The sequence below is a fragment of the Trematomus bernacchii genome, unplaced genomic scaffold, assembly GCF_902827165.1.
Source record: "Trematomus bernacchii unplaced genomic scaffold, fTreBer1.1, whole genome shotgun sequence".
NCBI classification, from domain to species: Eukaryota; Metazoa; Chordata; class Actinopteri; order Perciformes; family Nototheniidae; genus Trematomus; species Trematomus bernacchii.
In genome coordinates this window covers 3,699,656-3,723,467 of record NW_022987778.1, presented here as the reverse complement: position 1 = coordinate 3,723,467, position 23,812 = coordinate 3,699,656, and the positions used below count along the sequence as shown (strand labels likewise).

Genomic DNA, 23,812 nt, shown 5'->3' with positions numbered 1-23,812 from the left:
TCAGTTTGTGCTGCCTGTTAGAGACTAAAGCATGGCTAATGAGAAATAGGAAGGGTGTATTTCAAGCTTGTTATGTGAATAAGTCATTGGGCTTTTTTCTTCTCAACTAAGATATGTTTACTTAATTTACTGAATTTATTTGAAAAGTGATCTTATTAACACATGAATACTACTTTGTAATTTATTTGTACATTTGTATTTAAGAAGTACAATATAAGAAAAGCACAAGTTTCATTTGTGGGCCATATTCCATTATACTTTTTGCTGAGGGAAGGTTCAAAATGGCCCGCGGGCCACATTTGGCCCCGGGCCGTAGTTTGGACGCCCCTGATTTACATGCTTGTTTTTGTTGTAACCCACCTGATATACTGAAGTTAACTTCTTGCCATTCCTGTCATAGGTATCTCTGCTCTCCCAGGTTCCCACCGTGGCCCAGAACAGTGGCGGGCATGGGCATGCTCCGAGCCCAGCGGTCCACGGGGGGTCCCACCACCACAGCCCAGCAGTCCAGTCCCACGGGCCCTCAGTGATGTCAGGGCACAGCCACACAGCTGCTCCCCTGGCCTCGGCACAGGGCCAGCAGTTCCAGAGGCTCAAGGTCAGTCAGCCCATTTAGTTTTTACAGATTCTCACACTTGTCACGTTCCATGTAAAACCCGGAATTTAGCGAACGTTGTGTATTTTTAGCCCATAAAATGGTATGTTGATTTGTTAGATTCTACTACTTTGGACCAATGTTATGGTTGGTAAAAAGGCTGGTTTACTCTTTAACCTGTTAAGCCCCATGCCCCCGCAGGCGGGGACAAAATGCAACATCTTGCAAGAAACAGCGTCTGAGGGCTTCTTAACATTTAATAAACTATGAATGTGTCATATCCACTTAACGGGAAGAAACTCAGCTAACTGACGATATTAACAATTTTTTAGCTAAATGAAACGCAAGGGTGATAACAAAGGCTCTGAATTAGCCCTGAGCGAAAAAATGCTAACGCACTTAGCGCAGAACTCAAGGTAAAATACCCTTATTACTTATCGGATCTGCACAAACAAGATATCGATTAGCAATCAGATTCCACAGATTCTAGAAATATAAGTATCATCACTGAGCGATCAAAACTCGCGACAGGGGAAGCGAAAACAGACATCACAACACGTAGCTTCACGGAGGTGACGTATATCTTTTGAACCGTTAGAGCCAATAGAATCGAAGGGGAAGTTCCACATACACACACGTTACCATTGAGGAGTGAGAGTGACGCACACGCAGTCGAAAGCTATGTTACGCTCTGAAAACTGAAACCTAGGCTCAAACTATATGAAGATGGATTATCTAGTTTTGCATCAATCTTGATACAGGGTACTTATTCTATGTTATAGTTTGGATTCCTAAAGCTTTTAGTCTACTATCCCATCATTCAAGGGTGGTTTTCACTATAAGTCATGTTTTTTTTTTTGGACGTACACTATAATTTTTTTTTTTTTTTACTATGTTCAATCTGAATTTACTTTAAAATAAAACAATTACATATTGATTCTGACTTTTCTACATCCAACTCACAGGTTTATCATTGCTTTGAGAAGTGAAGTTATGGTAATTTGTTCTGGGAATGTCATTTTCGAGCCTGAGGCCTGAAAAATAGGCTTGGGGCTTAACGGGTTAACGCTGTTTGAAATAGTTAGTGGAGCTAATAATGAACACTTTAAGACCTGGGTTAAAATATTAGTTTATTTACTCAAGATTTCAAAATGCAATGCTGTGGTTAATTGTCACTGTTGATTTGTTGTATGAACTAATAGCTCTTTTACTTCTTGAATATTGGGTTATATATCAAAATCAGTGAATCTAGAAGGAAACAGATTGGCAGATGTTGGTGAAATTGACTTTCCCTCTTCCCTCTGTCCCTCAGGTGGAAGATGCTCTGTCTTACTTGGATCAAGTGAAACTGCAGTTTGGGAACCATCCTCAGGTCTACAACGACTTTCTGGACATAATGAAAGAGTTCAAGTCTCAAAGGTGAGGCCAATGTTTGAATATAGAGAGAAATGTAGTGGGAATTAAGCCAGAATCTATATTTTAAGTGTCCTTACTTTTTCTGTCCTACCTTTTTAACTACAGGGTCATGGCACCTAATATAACAGGTCTTTTAAATGTAGAAGCCAAAGGAAAGGGCCATACATCTCAAATAGACTAGTTATTTTTTGCATAATAGCAATTTTACCAGAACCATTCTCACATGTCCCCAAAAAAACGTGCCGTCAATTTCTAGCCTTTCAATCTTTCCATCTTTGTGGCCTCCACAAAGACCATTAGTATGTTTTCACTGACCTCATTGCACGGTCTGTTGTCCCTGTCACAGGTGGTAGGTAAAGCTGGCATTTGTTTAAAAACAATCTGAAGTTCAAAGGGTATGCTCTGCTCTTTGTTTGGTAAAACTCTCAATGCCCCACGATGTTGGCAGCCTTTGAATGCACCCCGAGTCACATCCCAAGTACAGCAGGATGACGGTCGCTGCTGCATCTGTCAGATTAGGAAAATACATTATGATGAGATTTTGACTAAATATAACATCATTATTTTTCACAACAACTTGTAAGTCAAAACCCCCGACAGCATTGGTTTCGCTTTGAAACAACTTCTCTATTTTCTCTAACTAACAATTGATCAAAATCTGTTATTTTGGTCATTTGCTATTTATGAGCTAATAGCAATATTTTGCCATTTGTGAATGCACATTAATACGGGGCCATTTTTTTGCTAAGAGTGCATGATAACTACAAGATATGGAAGGATCTAAAGGCACCATTTTGCTTATTTGAGTGTGTACAAACATTCACATGCAGAGGCTCCATAGCTGCAAGATTGTCCAGCCATAGCTGACATGCACTTCCTGAAAAATGTAACTATTTGAGTTTTAATGGGTTGTGTTTTATCCCACATGCATCAGTTAAAAAGATTGATAACGGAAAAAGTGAATGACAGATTATGGACACCACAACAACCTACTGGTTAAATCATTAAAAACTGTCCTACACTGTAGTATGATTGAGCCAGGTTTCTTTCAACTTTTTAGTAGATACAATCTGATCCTTAACCAACAAAACTTAACTTGCAAACTTACATTTGTTGAGTCAGGGTTATTAGGATTCATGTATTCATGATGTTGCAGTATTTAAAATTATTGTACTTTTTTAAACATAGGAGCTTCAGTTAAATACTTGATTCACAGGATACCAGATATGGTGGATTTAAATTCATTCTGTCTTTTTCGTTGCTGTTGTTCCAGTATTGACACTCCGGGGGTCATCAGCAGAGTGTCACAGCTCTTCAAAGGTCACCCTGACCTCATCATGGGCTTCAACACCTTCCTGCCGCCGGGCTACAAGATCGAGGTCCAGAGCAACGACCTGGTCAACGTGACCACACCTGGTCAGATCCACCACATCACCCCGCATGGCATTTCAGTCTCAAACATCCCACTAACAGGAGCAGCGCCCCTCCATCCGCCCCAGCTCCCGTCTGCTGCCACCACCACCGCTCCGCCCCTTCTGACGCAGCCCACCCCCGCCAAGATGAGCAAGGTGAGAAACTCTGAGTGGACACCTGCCGACTTCCACAACAATCCCCACATATCAATTGTTATTCCCTTCTCCACTATCTTGTTTGAAAACAAATACAAATCAAATGTTTTGCAGTTCACAGGCATGACGTGTTTTTGTAGGCTGACCCTGAAGTTAGCATCAACAACAATTTCCCAATTTGGGATCAATAAAGTACTATCTATCTTATCTATCTATCTCAAGGGGTCTCTTGACAAAAAGCAATGGGAATTTTTCATTGGCTTTTGGAATGAGTTCAATGACAGACAAACGTTTATGATAATTACACATTTTGTTTGGCAGGATCATTTCCACATTTTAACACAACTTTTATAAAAGTTAAAGTGTGAATGCAAAAGCCAGAGGGTATAACGCTATAAACAAACTACAGCTGGTCCCATGACTTAAATTCACCAGCACTAAGCTAAAGGTCGAACTCGTGCCAGCGTGGGGACGTTTAGAAGTCCCATTTATTCACAAGTTAACAACCACCTTTTTATGACGCCTTAGACATTCACGAGTGCTGTGTTTACTGACATACTTCATGTTGTAAAACCAAACATGAAAACTCATAGACCTGTGTTAACCACAGACCCTATATCAGGCATCTTACCAAAAGAACTATCAAAAATATGTTGACTTTGAGACAAGCATTCATGATAGCTAAAATGCTAACTAATTTCCAGGTTTTAGGACTCATTCCTGCACCACTCTAACCTTCACTGTTGTGTCCTTCCAGCCTCTTCAGCCCCAGGCGCTGACACCGAGCAGTCAGAGCAATCCGTCCATCCCGGCCTTCCCCTCTCCTCGCTCCCCGCCCATGCAGCTCCACCCTCCACTCAGCGGGACCCCCACCGGGCCACCCATGCAGAACAACCAGCCCGTGGAGTTCAACCACGCCATCAACTACGTCAACAAGATCAAGAACCGCTTTCAGGGCCAGCCCGACATCTACAAAGCCTTCCTGGAGATCCTCCACACGTACCAGGTCAGGGGCTGAACTGAAACTAAATGGAGCTTTAGTGTTTTGTCCCTTTTTTAAAAGATACAATTATATTGTTGCTCATATGAAAGGGTGCAATAGTGATATGGAGAGCTGCAGACTTGTGGTTGTGACTAAGAGAGGTTCTCACACACTTGGTAGAGAAGTGTCAGTACATAGCTGTGACCGTGTTGTTTTCATATGGTTATAGTTTCTGTTCCTCAGGGCTTAAAATGCAGAGCTCTCAATATAGAAGGGCTGCCCTCAACACACTGCTCTTATTTGTGAAACTTAAAATGTTGCTGTTTAATTACCTTGAACTTTTCCTAAGCTTTGTTTGGCCTTGCTGGATCAGTGACATGATGGCAAATCTAATCTCCGAAATGTTACCTTTTTCAACCCACTGTAGATGCAGTCCTGACATAAGTAACAGGGAAGTGCGTTTGTAAACTTAGAGAGAAGTCATCTGTAAACGTTCATATAGTTCTAGAGATCAACTTTATTAATACAGGACGTTTCACACAAACAAACAGTTCTTTAAAAAAGTAAGAGTAAATCAATCCCACTAAACCTATGTTCATCCACTACAGAAGGAGCAGCGTAACGCTAAGGAGGCCGGTGGGAACTACACCCCGGCGCTGACGGAGCAGGAGGTGTACGCTCAGGTGGCCCGGCTCTTCAAGAACCAAGAGGACCTGCTCTCAGAGTTTGGCCAATTCCTGCCCGACGCCAACAGCTCAGTGGTGAGCGGAGAACTGTACCTCTTACTTCACGGAAGATGTGCTGGCACTGGTGTCCTACTTAGAGCTTTTGTACCAATTAAACTCTCCATATTCCACCTTAGATAGATTTCCCAGAGTGTAAGAGAGCATGTACATGTACCTTGGTCTTTAACAGTGTTGTGTATTATTCCCCCTAGCTGTTGAGTAAGACTACAGCTGAGAAGGCGGAGGCTGTACGGAACGACCATGGCGGTACTGCTAAGAAGCTGCAGCTCAACAACAAACAGCGGCCCAATCAGAACGGCTGCCCGATCCGCCGGCATCCGACTCCAGTGGCCACGCCCCCTATCAAGGTACATCCTCAACTACTGGTGAAGCTATAGTGCACTTCTATTGCTTTTTAATTTCCTTTTTTGTTTTTGTAATGACTGTACTAATGTCCTCTTGCTTTTTGTTTTGCTAACGCTACAGAAAAAGCCCAAGTTACTGAACTTGAAAGATTCCTCGGTGGCAGAGGCCAGCAAGCATGGAGTCGGGACAGAATCTCTGTTCTTTGAGAAGGTGAGCTTTTTTGTGTTTGCTGTGTTTCATCATTTTGTTTATGTGAAGCAAACAGTCATTAAATGATAGGATATTGACTCAGGTTGTAAAGGAAGGAAGCAAATCACAAGTTGAGCAGATGGCATTTTACATAAAGCACAAGCTTGAAAAAGCGAGACGGAGAGGTGTATTCTATTGGCAAGAATTGACAGTTTACTATTATAGATTTAACCTCACGAAACTGTGTCTCAGGGCTTCTTAAAATGTAATAAACTATGAATGTGTCATACTCACTTAACGGGAAGAAACTCAGCTAACTGACGGTATGAACAATTTTTACCGAAACCAAACACAAGTCTCACAAGAAGCGTCTAAATGAGCCCTGAGCGAAAAAATGCTAACGCACTTAGCACAGAACTCTAGTTATAAATACTTTATTACTTATCGGATCGGCACAAACAAGCTTTGCTAGCAAGCTGAGATTCCACAGATTCTAGAAATATAAGTATCATCACTGAGCGATCAGAACTCGCGACAGGGGAAGCAAAACCAGACAACACACGACGTAGCTTTGGGTAGCAAAACACGGAGATATGCTCACCTTTAGCTGTTATTCTGATCAAAAGTTGTGTTCAATGGCATTAAAATGTGGCTGAAGGTTAATCAATTTTTTTTTTTGATAATCCATAATTTTTATGTCAAAAACTGACTTTTCATATTAGCTGCTAATGATAGCTTCCAGAGTGTATGACAGCTTCCTGTTTTAGGTATTCTGGCTACGCGTCACTCTCACTCCTTATTTGGTAACGTGTGTGTGTGTATGTGGAACTTCCCCTTGATTCTATTGGCTCTAACGGTTAAAAAGAGATGTCAATCACCAAAATCGACCAATGGGTTCCAGAGAAACGGCAAAATGACCCCAGACGTGTTTTTTTTGTTGCTAAATCTCTCTAAAAAGGTCAAATGTCACTTGTTTTGCATCAATCTTGATACATGGTACTTATTATATGTTATAGTTTGGATTCCTAAAGCTTTTAGTCTACTACCCATCATTGAAGGGTGGTTTTCACTATCAAGTCATGGTTTATGTTTGGACGGACACTATAATTTACATTTTCTTTTACTATGTTCAATCTGAATTTACTTTACAATAAAACAATTATATATTGATTCTGACTTTTCTACATCCAACTCACAGGTTTATCATTGCTTTGAGAAAAAAGATGATTAATTTACCCCTTTTAGAAGTGAAGATATGGTAATTTGTTCTGGTAATGTCATTTTCGAGCCCGAGGCCTGACAAACAGGCTTGGGGCTTAACAGGTTAAGTAAAACCTTTCAATATGACAACAGTTAAGCTTTGCTAAGTTATTTAGCTTCTGTTGTATACCTCCACTCGGCTCTGTTACATACTGTTGTTATATTTAATTGTTCTCTTCAGGTGCGCAAAGCCTTGCGAAGTGCAGAGGCTTACGACAACTTCCTGCGGTGCCTGGTCATCTTCAACCAGGAGGTGATCTCCAGGGCTGAACTCGTGCAGCTGGTGCTGCCTTTTTTAGGGTGAGTATCAGTCCTGGAATATTACTTTAAAATATTTTGTGCAACTGTATATGTCATACATTTGTTTTTCCCTTTTTTATGTTATGCAGAAAATTCCCAGAGCTGTTCAACTGGTTTAAAAACTTCCTGGGATATCGGGAAATGTCCCACATCGAAGCGTACCCTAAGGAACGGGCCACCGAGGGCATCGCCATGGAGATCGATTATGCTTCCTGTAAGAGACTAGGCTCCAGTTACAGAGCTCTGCCCAAAAGCTACCAGCAGCCCAAATGCACCGGCAGAACTCCACTTTGTAAAGAGGTAAGAGCGGCAACAGTTGATGGGGAAACTTATAGTTAAGAGTTAAATATGGAACATTTATTAATGCCATACTTTTGTATAATGACTCAAGTTTTGTTATTACTTCTATGACAGGTAAACTGAAACTCCCATTGTCTTTTCTTGATCAATCTTATCCAATTTAGTGATTAAACAATTGAACAAATCACACGTATGATAAAGACCCTTTAAGATGACAGTGTTTGTTTCTGCCGTGTCCAGGTCTTAAATGACACCTGGGTCTCCTTCCCCTCCTGGTCTGAGGACTCCACGTTTGTCAGCTCCAAGAAGACTCAGTACGAGGAGAATATCTACAGATGTGAGGACGAGCGCTTTGAGGTGAGCAGGGACATCAAATATTTACACCTTGTCGGTTGATCTCACCACAGGTGGGGGGGAAATGGCAAAACATTGCAAATATCAAAACATTCAAACAACAGTACTAGCAATGACTTATCTGTCTCTAGGAAAGAAAGTAGAACATAAGTATTGCAAAAGTATTATAAAGAGAATAAGAAAAAATTAACTGGCAAAAGGTCTGTTTGTAGCTTTTCTAAAGATAAAGATTATTTACTTTCATTCATTGAGCTAAAACAACATTTTCAAATTAAATTATTATCATTTATTATAGTTTCTTAAATCTCTGAGTATTTGTGACCCATACGAGTTTTATGTGTCTCTATATAAAAAGTATTCTGCTCCAAAATTGACAATAAATGTTGTTGAGATGAAAGGGAAATGTATGTTTCTGTTTTTATTTGATAGACGTAGGGTAATTTAGACATGGTTGGAACATTTTAGTAACTTCATTTGAATTTAAAAACTCCAGACTGCACATCAACACACCAGAGTTTCCGTTAGAATTTTTGTTTGCCGGTCAAAATGTCCGTTAAAGTTTAAATCTTCAGGACAAAATGAGAAAAGTGCCGGTCAAAGGTCTTCTTTGTTATTTATTGAGCTTTAAAACAAATTGATATGATTCGATATTAAACAAACTAATTATAGTAGATTAACTACATTATTCAAAAGTGTACAGTAACTTATAATAACACGGGAATAATAAACGGATCGCTCTCTCTCTCTCCTGACAGCCCGCCAGTATCATGCAGCTCGCTGATCCAGTAATGAGTGACCCGACAGTAAAACTAAACATATCTATAACTAGTTTAGGTAGTTTGAGAGGTAATTAAAATAGATACGTGTGATATTCTAACCTGAAGTGTGTGTTTTGCTCTGCTCACCGCTGCATGTGATCATGCAGAGATGCGTGTCGACTCGTCAGCAGCAGCTGATCTCTCCCGTCAGATTAGACTTTACTTGCGTTTATGTCCATATCGATCAGATCTAGCTAGTTCTAGCTAATGATATGACTACCTGCTTATCAAAAGACACCTAAACAATAAGCGTCGCTATGCAACCGGGTGAGGCCGCAAAGTATAGCACAGCATTATGCATTTGTTTACATGCCCACCGGAACCCTGAGGCATTACCAACAGATCAACGCACAATCAACCCATACAGGACATCTCTTTCTCCACATTAAGTGTTAGACATTAGAATTGACTCTTCTTGTCTGTCACATACTCTTCTTGTCTGTCACATAAGTGGCGCAACTGATGTGGTATTGCGCTAAAGGGAAATTATTTTGACCGGAGAGATTTAGATTTGCCGGTCTTCAGCATATTTTACCGGTCAAAGTCCGGTAATTACCGGCTAACGGAAACTTTGCAACACACAGCAATGGATATTAAAACCCCTGTGTTTTCTCCCCCACAGTTGGACGTAGTGCTGGAGACCAACCTGGCCACCATCAAAGTGCTGGAGGCGGTGCAGAGGAAGTTGTCCCGCATGTCGGCGGAGGAGCAGGCCAAGTTCCGATTGGACAACACGATGGGCGGCTCCTCGGAGGTCGTGCACCGTAAAGCCATCCAGAGGATATACGGAGACAAGGCGCCCGACATCCTGGATGGCCTCAAGAAGAACCCGGCTGTGTCTGTGCCCATCGTGCTAAAGAGGTGGGGGTGAACCTTATCCTGACTAATGTTTAGTTTCCTTTGTAACAAGGCTATCTGTATATGTGGAAAAAGCTATTTTGAGAGAATCAAAGTCAACTTTATTCAATTCAGTTTGTGTGTACAGACAGAGAGATCAAAATACCGTTTCCCACAATCCCAAATACAAATATATATATAAAAATATGGATAAAATATGTTTATCCTATATACACACAATCAACAGACACATTTATACATATGCACACATAGAATGTTGGGTACCACTTTACAATAAGACTACCCTTATAAAGGATTCATAAAGGGTTTATAATTAGGTTATGAATTAGGTTGTAAACACCTTATTAATCATTAAGAACCATTTATAAACCAGCTCTAACATAGTTTGCATACATAGAATAGAATAGACAGAATTGGGAGGGATGAAACCCTCTTTAATGGTCTCACATGCAGAGCACACAGCACACACAGTGACATGTGTTCTCTGCTTTTAACCCATCCTAGTACCAGGAGTCTAGTACTAGGAGCAGTGGGCAGCTATTGTACAGCGCCCGGGGAGAAATGGGAGTGGAGTGGGGGGGGGGAAGGGGGATGTCCAGTGCCTTGCTCAAGGGCACCACGGCAGGGCAGGAGGTGAACTGGGACCTCTCCAAGTAGCAGTCCACACTCCATATTTAGGTCTGGTCGGGGACTTGAACCGGCGACCCTACAGCTCCCAGTCCAAGCCCCTACTGACTGAGACACTGCCGGACAATATCAACACAGGCAAGATGACTAAGCCTTATATTGGCTACTACTTCGTCTTCTTCATTGTTGATTCCCCCCCCATCCATCTTGATGTTTCTTGGCATCTCTTTATGACCATTTATTTACGAGTTAGTAACATTTATAGTTGCCAAAAGGGAGCCTTGTTGTAAAGTATAAAACAAATCACCATTTATTAATGAGTTACTACCATTTCTAATAAGGCTTAGCAGTACAGATAAATGTGGGCTCACTATTTGGCAAGCAACCGGTCACAGGTGCCCTGTTTATCTCATGTCTTATAAAAGCTTATTAAGGATTTATGAAGTGTTCACAACCTAATTAATAAATGAATTACAAACTATTCGTTAACCCTTTATAAGGGTAGTCTTATTGTAAAGTGGTACCGAATGTTCTTTAACTAGAGTTTTAGGTATCGTGTATTCCGGGGCATGTTTTCAGACATTTCTTTCAACGTTCTTTGTGTACATATTGCCATAAGTGTGTTGACACCAGCTTCTTATAGAGACCCGGCTGAGGTTATGAGCCACAGCTTATGAATCCACTCATCCACAGGGGAGGAAAAGCCAATATAATGCTGGATTTAAAAATGGCTCCTGAGATTTATTGTGTCCTTTTTTATAAGCTGCATTCCCCGATGCTGGGAATAGACTTTAAAAAAAGACTGCAGCAGTATTTTGATGCCTGAGATGAATTATGTTGCAGCAGATTGTTATGATGTGAAGCACCAAAAGCAACACTCATCAGAATCAGAATCCCTTTATTAGTCCCACGGAGGGGAAATTTGCGTAGTTACAGCAGGAAAAAGAGCCACTGACAGCTTAATGTAAAATATGTGACATGCATTTTATTTTAAAGTACTAAATTATGATATAATAAAAGATAAAAAGTTACATAATTTAACAAAATACACATCCTGTAACAGTTCTAAGGATTTAGCAGCCAGGTATATATTACACAGTTATTAACGGCATCTATATATATTGCACATCTAGCACATATTGCACATAGTTTGTTGGTATTTAGCAGCAAGGTGTGTGTGTGTGTGTGTGTGTGTGTGTGTGTGTGTGTGTGTGTGTGTGTGTGTGTGTGTGTGTGTGTGTGTGTGTGTGTGTGTGTGTGTGTGTGTGGTGTGTGTGTGTGTGTGTGTGTGTGTGTGTGTGTGTGTGTGTGTGTGTGTGTGTGTGTGTGTGTGTGTGTGTGTGTGTGTGTGTGTGTGTGTGTGTGTGTGTGTTGTGTGTGTGTGTGTGTGTGTGTGTGTGTGGTGTGTGTGTGTGTGTGTGTGTGTGTGTGTGTGTGTGTGTGTGTGTGGTGTGTGGTGTGTGTGTGTGTGTGTGTGTGTGTGTGTGTGTGTGTGTGTGTGTGTGTGTGTGTGTGTGTGTGACCACTGCAGGAAGGAAAGACCTGCGGTATCTCTCCGTGAGACAGCGGGGATGCAGCAGCCTATCGCTGAAGGCGCTGCACTCATACTACATTTTTTCTTGAAAATATGAATTCAGACATTGTGTGAGTTAATAACTTGACTTTTTTCTTCTGACCAGGTTAAAGACTAAGGAGGAGGAGTGGCGGGAAGCCCAGCGAGGCTTCAACAAGATCTGGAGGGAGCAGAACGAGAAGTATTACCTCAAGTCTCTCGACCATCAGGGCGTCAACTTCAAACAGAACGACACCAAAGTGCTTCGATCCAAGTCCATGCTGAATGAAATCGAAAGCATTTATGATGAGGTGCGTTTCTTTCTACTATACCTCAGAACATTACAAAAAAATGAAATTGAAACCGATTTGTCAGCATTTTGTTTATAATGTCATGTTTTTATATAACATAAACAACTTCCACAAACTATCTCAAATAATGATAAACGGGAGAGTTCAGCATCACTAAAAATCATATGTTCTCTGCGTATGTTCAACCGGCTTATCTAGGATCACAGGGTGTCCGCGGGGTCTTAAAAAGTATTAAAAGTTGATAAATCAATTTAGCGAAAATTAAGGCTATTAAAAAGTATTAAAGGTGGGGTAGGTCATTTTGGAGAAACCGGCTCGAGATCGCTAGAATTTGAAAATACACAGCCGGAAGAAATCTGCCACTTCCTTCCAGAGCCCCTCCTCCAACACACACGAACGCGCACATGACCAATGAGGGCACGAGATAAGTTTGTGCACAGATGGAAGGCTGACAGGCAGGTAGGCCATCCAGTTATTTTAGCCGGGCCGGCTCAGATGATTGGTCGTGCTTTTTACAGTACTACGGCTTCCACAGATGACATTTTTTAATGGATTTTTTGTCAAAGCACTTAAGATATTCATTGCTATCGGGATGTTAAGAGCATTCCATGGAATATAACAAAAAGTGTATCTCGAGCCGGTTTCTCAAACTTACCTACCCTACCTTTAAACGGCATTTTCCAAGGTATTACATTTTGTAGCTTGTTTTCAATAAGTATATAAATGGTCCAAAGAGGTTGTATTCTACAGTTTGCCTGAATGTAATCATTGCGTAGGTGTGTAGTGTGATTCTGTGTAGTTTATTTATGGCATCCCGTTGGATTTGACGTCATCTGAACAGGACATCACACGCTCACTGCTTGATAGCGCGCGAAGGCCCGTTTACGCCGGTTGTTAAACAACATCGTTATGGGGAAATGCAAGTTTGCGTCCAAATGGTTGGAAGATAAGGAGGAAGGACAATCAATACTGTATATAGTCAATGTGAGGTAAAGTGTGTCGCCAATGTAACCGGTTAAAACTCGAAGTGGCGATGAGGTCTTAAAATGTATAGAAAGGGTCTTAAAAAAGGTCTTAAAAGGTCTTACATTTGACTTCAGGATTCCTGCATATACCCTGGATCAGATCTTCGATTAGAATTGTATTCGTATATTTTGTTAGTGTATCATCATCGGAGAATTTGGGTACAGTGTTGCATTTAATATCTATTTGATCACCAATTTATTCTTACCATATGTCTAGTAAGAAGGTCCACTTTTCCACGTTCTATGATTCTACTTTCAATATCTAGAATAGTCGAACAGTGACATGCATCATTTTAAAGATCTGTATGTAAACAAAACATTTTCCTCACTTTTTTGTTGTTGCTCTGCAGCGACAGGAGCAGGCGTCTGAGGAGAACGCGACCCCCCCCACAGGCCCTCAGCTGACCCTGGCCTACGAGGACAGTCAGATCCTGGAGGACGCGGCGGCGCTCATCATCCACCACGTCAAGAGGCAGGCCGGCATCCAGAAGGAGGACAAATACAAGATCAAGCAGATCATCTACCACTTCGTCCCCGACATGGTGTTCTCTCAGAGGGGCGAGCTCTCCGAGGTGGAGGAGGAGGAAGAGGAGGAGGAGGAGGAAGAGGACATGGATCTTGAGGAAGGCGCGTCTAAAAAGCACAACGGCGTCCCCGGCAGCCGGAGCCCGTCGAAGTCCAAGCTGCTGTTCAGCAACACGGCGGCGCAGAAGCTACGCAGCTCCGACGATGCCTACAACCTTTTCTACGTCAACAACAACTGGTACATCTTCTTGCGGCTGCACCAGACGCTGTGCTCGCGGCTGCTCAAACTCTACGGACAGGCGGAGCGGCAGATCGAGGACGAGCTGCGAGAACGAGACTGGGAGAAGGAGGTGCTGGGACTGAAGAAGGAGAAGAACGACAACCCAGCCATCCAGCTCAGACTGAAGGAGCCCAGTGAGTCACAACACACACACAGTTCTTCATAGGGAATAAACACAATACTGTCTGGTTTAATTCAGGAGAAAAGCATTTGTTTGTTTTACATTTTTGCTCTCCAACACATCATTCCTATCCCTTTTATCCTGGAGAAGAGTATTTATAAAATGTGTGCAGGCCTATTGCGAAATTCTACTTTTGCAAACAAATATTGCAAGAGAAGGGAATCAGTTGTCTGTCTTTAATTATTAAACAATAACGTAAATAAACCAAAAAAAGTTAATAGAAAATAAACGAAAGATTGATAAAAATACAAAAACGTACTTTGTTTTTATCCACGGAGTCATTAGGCGCGTTCACACCACAGTACTTTTCCCACTTTAGTTCCGATATAGTTCCGAAATGTCGCGTTCACACCAAAAAAAATCCGGAACTAAAATTAGTTCATGAGAACCTCTTGACCCCCTTTTCCGTCCCTGCTAGAGAGCAGGGACTTTCGTGGGAGAAAAAGGTTCCTATTTCTGATTGGCTGGGCAGAATGCAAACCACGCCCCGTAAAACTCCCCAAAAGTTTTGTGAAGCCGCCATTTTATTATCCTCGCATTAGCATTATTAGCATTAGCCCAGCGCAGAAACGCAGAGAGACTAACTTATGGCAACACAAAAGAAAACATGGGAGCGGTGGAGATGAGGAGGTGTCGGCGTTCTGGCGATTTACTCTGAAGGCTTCAGTAGAAGCTGCTGGGAGTCCCAGCAGCTTCTACTGAAGCCAGTCCCCAACTCCGGGGACTTCCGGCCGGGGACTTCGGGTGGCAGTATACGCCGTGAAGTTGTTTGCGGCCTGCCAGTAAACCCAAAGCAGAAGAAGAAGAAGTGACGTCAGCGGCTTCATTTGCGTAATCCTCCCTCAGGGAATTTATTCCGGTGTGAACGCGATCTGTACTTAGTTCATGAAAACTAAAGAGTTCTCATGAACTAAGTTCTCATGAACCTTTGTGGGAAAAGTACTGCGGTGTGAAAGCGCCTATTCAGATTTAAAATGAAATCACATTTAAATAATTGATTTGAATTGCCATTAGTCTTTTTTCATTTGCAGATAGATCCACTCAGCCATATGACTTTTTTTAAATATTGTTTCTTCTCTGCAGTGGACATTGAGGTGGAAGATTACTACTCATCCTTCCTGGAGATGGTGAAGAATCTGCTGGATGGAAACATGGAGGCTTCTCAGTACGAGGACTCTCTGAGGGAAATGTTCACCATTCACGCTTACATCGCCTTCACTATGGACAAGCTCATCCAAAGCATCGTCCGGCAGGTGAGTTTCCAGCCTTTAGGCGCTTTCACACCGGAGTACTTTTCCCAGAAATAGTTCCGATAGTTCCTGGGATGTTGCATTCACACCAAAAATATATTTTTTTTCGGGAACCTTTCCCCCCTTTTTAGTCCCTGCTAGAGAGCAGGGACTTTCCTGGGGAGAAAAAGGATCCAATTTCTGATTGGCTGGGCGAATTGCAAACCACGCCCCGTAAAACTCTGAAAAGTTTTTGTAAAGCCGCCATTTTATTTCCTTGCATTAGCATTATTAGCATTAGCATTAGCCCAGCGCACCAACGGAGAGAGACTAACTTATGGCAACACAAAATAAAACGTGGGATCTGTGTAGTGATGAGGAGGTGTCGGCGCTTCTGCCGATTTATTCCGGTGTGAACGCGATTTACCAAATAGTTCAGAGGAAATATAAGTTCTGGGGAAAAGTTCCGGTGAACTATTCCTGGGAAAAGTATTTGGTGTGAAAGCGCCTTTTGTGTGTCATTTCTAGGTCACATTAAGCCTCCGTTAGTACAGTAAAATTATCCTGGCACTTTTTAAAACGATTCCCTCTCTCCATCCAGCTCCAGCACATCGTCAGTGATGAGATCTGTGTCCAAGTAACGGACCTCTACCTCTCAGAGAGCACTAACAGCGCCAGCGGAGGAACGCTCTCCACTCAGGCTTCAAGGAGCTCTGCAGAGACCCTGTACCAGCGGAGAGCCGAGCAGATCAGGTCCGACGAGAACTGCTTCAAGGTGAACTCACACAGGTCCTCCCGTTTTTGAAACTGGGGAGATTGCATGTTTCCACTTGAAGAATGATTTGAAAAACTACTTTTGAAACCTCATAGGTCAGATTTTGTCTTTTACTGTGAAGTCCTGATCACTCCCTAATGTTCGTATTGTTCGTACTTTTTACTGTTTTTATTTTATCTTTGGGTGAAAAAGGAAAAACTCATTTCGGACAGACAAAACTTACGATGTACAACTCCTATGTCTGCTGCCAAATGTCAATACTTACGACGTTGATGTTGCACGTTAAATACATACTTGTTGTCTTACACTGTCTTGTTCTCCGTCCCTCTCTCAGGTGATGTTTTTGAGGAACAGAGGGCAGGTGCAGCTGCTGGTGGAGCTGCTCGACACGGAGGAGGACAACTCAGACGAGCCCATGGAGGCTGAGGTAACAAAGAAATGGGAGACTTTCAGTTCAAGGGCTTGGCTTGTGAGCAAAATGTTTGAATACAAAGAAATGACTCCTTTACTCTCCACCCACACACCATTTATGTTTTTACATATATATTTTCTTTTCTTTACAAATCGGACGGCTGGTCAGTGATCTGCCAAATAAGGAAAACTTAGAATCTTTTTTTTCCTTTTAATTTGGTCTTACATTCAAACTGCTATTTAGTGAGAGTGAGTGATTCTTATTTGGCTCTCAATATCAAAATCAGTCATATCTTTCAACTAGGGCTGCACAATTTGGGGAAATAATCTAATGGCGATTTTTCTGACAGATATTGCGATTCGATTCGGCTAGGAAGGTCGTATCGACGTGCTCCCGTCTCTAGCACCCCCGCAGCCCGAGCTACGAGTGAAAGAACTAAACTTACATGAAACTTCCGTTGGGTTGCTTTAAAGTCAAGCTTCAGTTTAAGATTCACCCTGTAATAGATAACATGTGATGGAGCATTACTAACCTGACTCAGATGGTTTGTTTCACCAAACCATCTAGGAAAGCTGCATTGGAAGCCATTTGGAAAGGGCAGGCACTTTCAAAGATACTAGGCAGGTGATTGGATCAATCTGTCTATCACCTTCTATCATGGGCCACTTCTGATTGGTTAACAATGACTGGTACATGTGGAGCACAGCACTTCTGATTGGTGTGGCTGACTGACACACAAGAAAAAAAAGAATCGCAGGCTTTGCGATTTAATAATTGCATCATTTCAAATTTCGATTTCAAATCGATTAATCGTTCAGCCCTACTTTCAACGTACCTTTATATTATATGAGGGAACTACAAATCCAGGGAATACATGCAAATAAAAGTTTGTTTTTGAATTTGTCTCGTAAGAAGGTCCACTTTTCCAGCTGGAGTGGACAAACTAGTAAGGACCACCTATTGCCAACCTTTTGGTAATACTGGTGTAAGTGTTTTTAAATCTGATCTGTACTGTAAATTTAGTTTTGAATGTCCTCTGTTCGCAGCGTTGGTCTGATTATGTCGGCCGCTACTTAAACCCAGACTCCACCACCCCTGAGCTGAGGGAGCACCTCGCTCAGAAGCCCGTGTTTCTCACCAGGTGAGTTTTCACTTTACAACATTTGATTTGTCAAAATTGCAAATAACTGTTTGAATTGTGAATGCAGTTTTATTTCTTTTGACTCAGAACAAATAGGGTGATGTTAATGGTAAGGAACCTTTCTTTTTTACTCCATAACATCTTGCTCAGAAATCTGAACACAGCCCTAATGAAAGTCGAATGCAAAACACTTGTCCTTTTTGATTAAATGACCTCAAATGGATTTGTTCTGCCTCTCCGCTGGCTCTCATTAGTCACTCTCATCACGTCTGTGTTTTGCACTCGTGATCAGGAATCTGAGGCGGATCAGGAAGTACCAGAAGGGCCGGGAGCAGCTGGACAAGGAGGCCTGCGAGGGAGGCAAGAAGTCCATGGAGAAGGAGAAGATGGAGTGCATGTTCAAACTCAACTCCTACAAGATGGTGTATGTCTTTAAGTCGGAGGATTACATGTACCGACGCACGGCGCTGCAGAGAGCTCACCAGGTACTACCTTTCAACGACTCTGTTACTCTGCTCAATGCATTTCTGCTTTACTCCCTGACTCTGTTTATACGTTGTAAGGGAAGCAGTGTCTTTGAGTTTGTGTTAATTGATAACGATTGATGAAACAATCGGAAAAAGTGCATATTAATGGAGATTTTTGCAACAAAGTTATGATTATGATTTTGTACCGATCAAATAATAAGATAGTCGTAGTAAAACAATCGAGGGGTATTTGAACGTAACATTTAGCATTGCCCCGACGTTCCTTATTAGCTGTTTATGGTGTTTTCAGTTCAATCTAGCTGTTGCCTATTTAAACTGATAAGTTCAAGTAATAGTTTGACATTTTCATTTCATTTAATCGTTTGTTTGAACCGGGACAATGCACATTGGTGAACATGTTAAACAAAATAATGCTTTCAAGTGCAAATGCGCCGGATTTTTTGCTTTGAGCTAATTTCCATCCGTAGTCCCGTCACATACAACATTTATGAACATGACAGTTATATACATGGCAAAAATAAATACATGATGTGCAGAAAGAGCATGAGCAGCTCACACAAGTATTTACCACATGGCAGTACAATGTAGCAGCTACGACATATAAAGTGCAAGAGGAGATACCCCTGTGTTAAAGTGCATTTAGCGGTGATCGCACGTCTGTTTGTTTCTCAACCATTCTCTGAGTTGACCTTTGAAACTATTGAGAGTGGGACAATCCCGTATCTCAGTTGGGAGGCTATTCCACAATGAGCTGCCTTTAATGGAAAGTACATTTTGACCGAAAGTGGTCCGTCTACGGTGGGCCTCACAGTCTCCTCTGGTTTCTGACCTAGTGTGTCCAGTGTCTTTTTTGTGGATGAATTCCCCTAAGGGAGGGAGGGGGGGCCAGTCCATGTAAACATTTATTAAAAAAAGGACATACTTTTAAAAGACTTAAAATTGTCAAAACTCAAGAAATTGTGTTTATCAAGGATGGTACAGTGGTGGTATGAATTTGGCTTTCTGTCAAACACCTTGATAGCTGGGCGGCTGTGGCACAGTGGGTAGTGCGTTGGTGTTCGGATCAGGGGAGCACAGGTTCAAACCCCACTGCAGTCAGCATGTCGTTGTGTCCCTGGGCAAGACACTTCACCCCAAATTGCTCCTGTGGGGATTGTCCACAGTATTGAGTATGTAAGTCGCTTTGGATAAAAGCGTCTAACAAGTGACATGTAATGTAAATAGCTCTCTTGTACAGCTGTTCTATGGGTTTCAGGTTTGTGGCACCTGGAACATAACCTCATTACCTTTCTTTTAGAGACTTGCAGGAGAAGATTAGAACTGCTGTCTTATGTAAATATGTAGCTTTAGCCAGGAGCAACTTTGCTTAGCATAAAGATTTAAACCAGGAAAAGGATGGATTTTTAGCATACAGATAGTGATATCGATCTTTTTAAAATCATTTTATGGCGAGACCACATCCTTTGTACAACATTACATTATATGACATTGCATTTAGCTGACGCTTTTATCCAAAGCGACTTACAATGAGTGCATTCGACCAAGAAGATACAAACTTGAAGAAAACCGAATCATATAAGTACATCAGGTTTCATAGAGCCAACACATTTCAAGTGCTACTCAACTGGCTTTAGATAAGCCAGTCCTTTGTTAGTATATAAGTGCTTTGTTAGTCATTGTATTGCTCGAAGTGGAGTCGAAAGAGATGAGTTATCAGTCTGCGCCGGAAGATGTGTAAGCTTTCTGCTGTCCTGATGTCAATGGGGAGCTCATTCCACCATTTTGGAGCCAGGATAGCAAACCCACGTGTTTTTGCTGATGGGAACTTGGGTTCCCCTCGCAGTGCGGGTGCAGCGAGCCGTTTGGCTGATGCAGAGCGGAGTGCACGTGCTGGGGTGTATGGTTTAACCATGTTACAAATAAGGCCTGTACTGTTCAGAAGGCTGATTTAAAGAAGGCATACATATCACTGCTGAGCTGAGTGTTATCCTTTGAGTCCCCAGTGAGGGGCGCTCTTATTCAACTGCTAGTTACAGTAATGGATGATTCAGGAAATTCAGTTCAAGGCTTAGTGAAAATATGTATTCTTAGAGTTCATTTTCTTAATTTATTTTCTTTTAAGACTTCTTTCAAATGTCCCTGTTATTATAAAAAATCAACTTCATCCTGTTTTTTTTTTGTCGTATAAGTTTTAGTTGCTGAAAAGTTTAGGCATGTTATCTTAGTCAGGAAAAAAACTCATTTTGTTTTTCAATAACAAAATGAGTCACTCAGGAAGCCTATCTATGATTGCTGTTCAAAGTCAACTTTATTGTCAATCTTTCAGTTTGTGTGTACAGGCAGAGAGAAATACCGTTTCCTACAATCCCGAATACAAATATGTATATCCTATATATACACAATCAACAGACGCATGTATATCAGGGTTTCCGCTAGGATTTTTTCTCACCGGTCAAATGTCCGGAAAGAATTAATTTTACCGGACAAATTCTAAACTTACCGGTCATGTTTCAATAATAAGAATAATAAGAATTGTGTAGCAGAGTTTCCGTTAGCAGGTAATTACCGGACTATGACCGGATGCTGATGTTTAAAACTCAGTTAATGGGAGTCATTTTTATATTGCTTCAGTTTATAATCGTAACAGATCGAAAAATTCAGATTCATTTTTCAATAAATGATTCCACAAACAACAAACAACATTATTACATTCAAACAAACTACTTGCAGTAGATGAAGTACATTATTCAAAAGTTTACATTAACTTTGAATAATAACACGGGAGAAACGGAGCCTCTCTTTTCCCCTCTCTCTCTCCCTCTCTCCTGACAGCCCGTCAGTTTCTCATGCAGCGCGCTAAACAGTGGGCGGGGCTTCAGGTGATTATGAAGCAGCTGATCTGATCTCTCTCTCGCGTCCGGTTATACTTCACTCGCGTTTATGTCCATATCGATCAGATCCAGCTCTCCTGATCAGCCTTTATAGAGAGCACAGATCAAACTATTAAGAGTGAATATCGGCCGTGAATATCGGATCGATCGGAGCATCCCTAATTATTACCGGACATTTTGACCGGCTGGTTTTGAATTTACCGTTTTTTCTATACATTTGACCAGCTAAACGGAAACCCTGATGTATACATATGCACACATTAAGCACAACAATCAATACATACAAAATAACAGTCACTTCAATAACTTTGAGAAATGTGCATTAGTGCAAGATTGTCCATAGCAGCGTAAAAAGTGTCTGGTGCTGGATTTGAGTGTGTGTGTGGGGGGGTGTTAAAGTCCAGGTCCAGTTGTCTACCCTCTGAGTGTTTAACATCCTCTGGTCTCTCCGCAGTCCCACGAGAGGGTGAGCACTCGGCTGCACCAGCGCTTCCAGGACTGGGTGGACGTGTGGGCCAAAGAACACGTGACCCGCGACATGGGCGCCGAGACCAGTAAGTGGCTGATGGGCGAAGCTCGCGAGGGCCTCTTACCCTGCACCACCAGCCGCCAGCCGGAGATCCTGCACTATGTGAACATCAACAAGTACCGCGTCAAATACGGCCCTCGCAGCAAGTCGCCGTAGCCGCGGGGAAACGAAGAGACACTGATTTCTGGGGGTGTTGGGTCTCAAGTCAAACAGGTCAGGAGTAGAGGTAGGGTCGAGGGCTTCTTAATGTGTTTTTAAGGCCGACATGGGAGCACTATTAAGCTAGCGACCGTGTGTTGAACCCGGGGCGGCAGGATTACTGATTTTACCAGCGTTTTTAGCTGGGCCCATTTTTTCGCAGGGCCTTTGGTGCCAAAACTTAGGAATCGTCACGATCCGGTCCAGACCTGAGCTCTTACCAGCACTCGGAGCCACTTCTCAAACTTCCCTGAGCCTTTTCCCACGGGGCTTGGAGACGTTAACGGTGAGCCTGGGAGAGATAGAGTGGTGCTTTTTGTACTTTATCACAACTGAGCTTCAGTTTCGATTTTCCACAGATTTTCCACTGAGGCCATCAGAGTAAAAGCATCGAAATCCATCAATCATACAGGGATTTCTTTACGATAGTGTTATTCTACAGTATCCATGGAATAATAAACGGTAGACAAGTGCACTTATTTAGAAAGAAGAATATGTTTCAGAAAGTTTTGTTTCACAGATTGAAGGTTTGGAGGGAGCACGACAAAGTCTGAGAGATCTGGTTCTGACATTCCTGCGTTACGGCCAAATCACAATTATGTACCTATCACTAGACGGAAAGAGGGTTACTTTCCTAAACACACGGCAGCATTATTGGAAACTGTGCCTGAGCCCCAAACAGTATTGTCGGGTTGACTTCAAAAAGCACTGTTGCGTTTATATAGAAAAAGAAAATGAAAAAAGAAAAATTTGCCTCACAACACTGTTTGGTCTCAGACTGTAAAATGGTATCGCTTGTGAATGTCAGATACTGACATGTATTCCGGTGTATGTGTTGTGTATATATTATATATAGTTCTATTAACACAAATAATCCTCGCCGCCCTGGGAGTCAACCTTTTTTAAAACGCCCTCTGCCAATACACCAGCTACACACACACTCACACACACACTTGTCTCATTCTGCGAGGACTGTCCACATGCCGCTCACGTTGTAAATACACTGTATATAGTCTCAGACTTTTTATGACAGATCTGTGTTGTTGTGCTAGTAATACTTTCCAAGCTTACTGTGGACTTTAGTGATAAATGGCTAAAGTTAGTATGTATATGAAAAAGACAAATGCAAGACCATTTATTACAGTTTTTACCAAAGGGAGTTGATTATAAAAATAGCTGTTTTCCCCCCTTTGTGTGTTCCTTTTATGTATTTTCTTTTTAATTTCTGTAGTAAAAACATGTGGAAAAGTAGAAATGTATCCAGGTCTTTTGGTTTTTTTATATATGAGAAATAACTTTTCTGTTTCTGCTGAATGTGACAACTGGTTGGTTTAAAAAAAATCACTGCCTCCACTTCTGACAACCGACACCGTCCGTGGTGATGGTGGGACTCTCACCTTGTGACGCACGCTTCCCTCCTGGATAGATTTCTGCTGCAAACTTCACCCCACACCATATTTTTGATAATGGAAGAAGTCTCACGAGCATGTCTTTAGTCCCTTTATTTAGACATTATTTAAAGTAATAATAAAAATGACATTTGTAGCCTACGGAGCCTTGGTGGAGTTGTTGAGTGATTTATTTGTTCATAGTTATTCATGTTGTGGTAAACTGGTAAAAAAGCTGAAGGAGAATGATCAAATGCCCAATAAATATAGGCAGATTAGTCTTAGTTTTCTTGTCATACAGTTGAGTGGGTATACATACAAAAACAGTTTTTAAATTGTACTTTATGTTACTAAAGACTACAGAAGCATTCCAGACTCATTTGCATTTAAAGGGGACCTATCATGCAAAATGCACTTTTGTACGTCTTTTATACATGAATATGTGTCCCCGGTGTTCCAGGGAACTCACCAAGTGTCAGAAAACACAACCCTCTCTATTTTCCTCCATACCCAAATCTCTAAAAAAGGG

General features: G+C 41.8%; 1 protein-coding gene across 6 annotated transcripts in view; it reads left to right on the top strand.

Moving 5' to 3' along the window:
- sin3aa (SIN3 transcription regulator family member Aa) overlaps positions 1–23,454 on the top strand; it is a 28,072-nt gene extending 4,618 nt beyond the window's left edge. For 5 of the 6 annotated variants that reach the window (XM_034149282.1, XM_034149281.1, XM_034149284.1 and 2 more), the window contains 19 exons: positions 401–598; positions 1,908–2,014; positions 3,285–3,579; positions 4,337–4,585; positions 5,170–5,322; positions 5,499–5,654; positions 5,773–5,862; positions 7,283–7,401; positions 7,491–7,701; positions 7,942–8,058; positions 9,496–9,734; positions 12,038–12,221; positions 13,597–14,185; positions 15,316–15,485; positions 16,063–16,236; positions 16,571–16,663; positions 17,695–17,789; positions 18,082–18,274; positions 21,623–23,454. In XM_034149282.1, coding sequence (XP_034005173.1) covers positions 401–598; positions 1,908–2,014; positions 3,285–3,579; positions 4,337–4,585; positions 5,170–5,322; positions 5,499–5,654; positions 5,773–5,862; positions 7,283–7,401; positions 7,491–7,701; positions 7,942–8,058; positions 9,496–9,734; positions 12,038–12,221; positions 13,597–14,185; positions 15,316–15,485; positions 16,063–16,236; positions 16,571–16,663; positions 17,695–17,789; positions 18,082–18,274; positions 21,623–21,853 — 3,663 coding nt within the window. In that variant the 3' untranslated portion in view covers positions 21,854–23,454. Of the gene's footprint in view, positions 1–400; positions 599–1,907; positions 2,015–3,284; positions 3,580–4,336; positions 4,586–5,169; positions 5,323–5,498; positions 5,655–5,772; positions 5,863–7,282; positions 7,402–7,490; positions 7,702–7,941; positions 8,059–9,495; positions 9,735–12,037; positions 12,222–13,596; positions 14,186–15,315; positions 15,486–16,062; positions 16,237–16,570; positions 16,664–17,694; positions 17,790–17,876; positions 17,899–18,081; positions 18,275–21,622 lie in introns of all 6 variants that reach the window. The other variant, XM_034149285.1, reaches the window with a different exon arrangement.
- Positions 23,455–23,812: the final 358 nt, after the last annotated feature.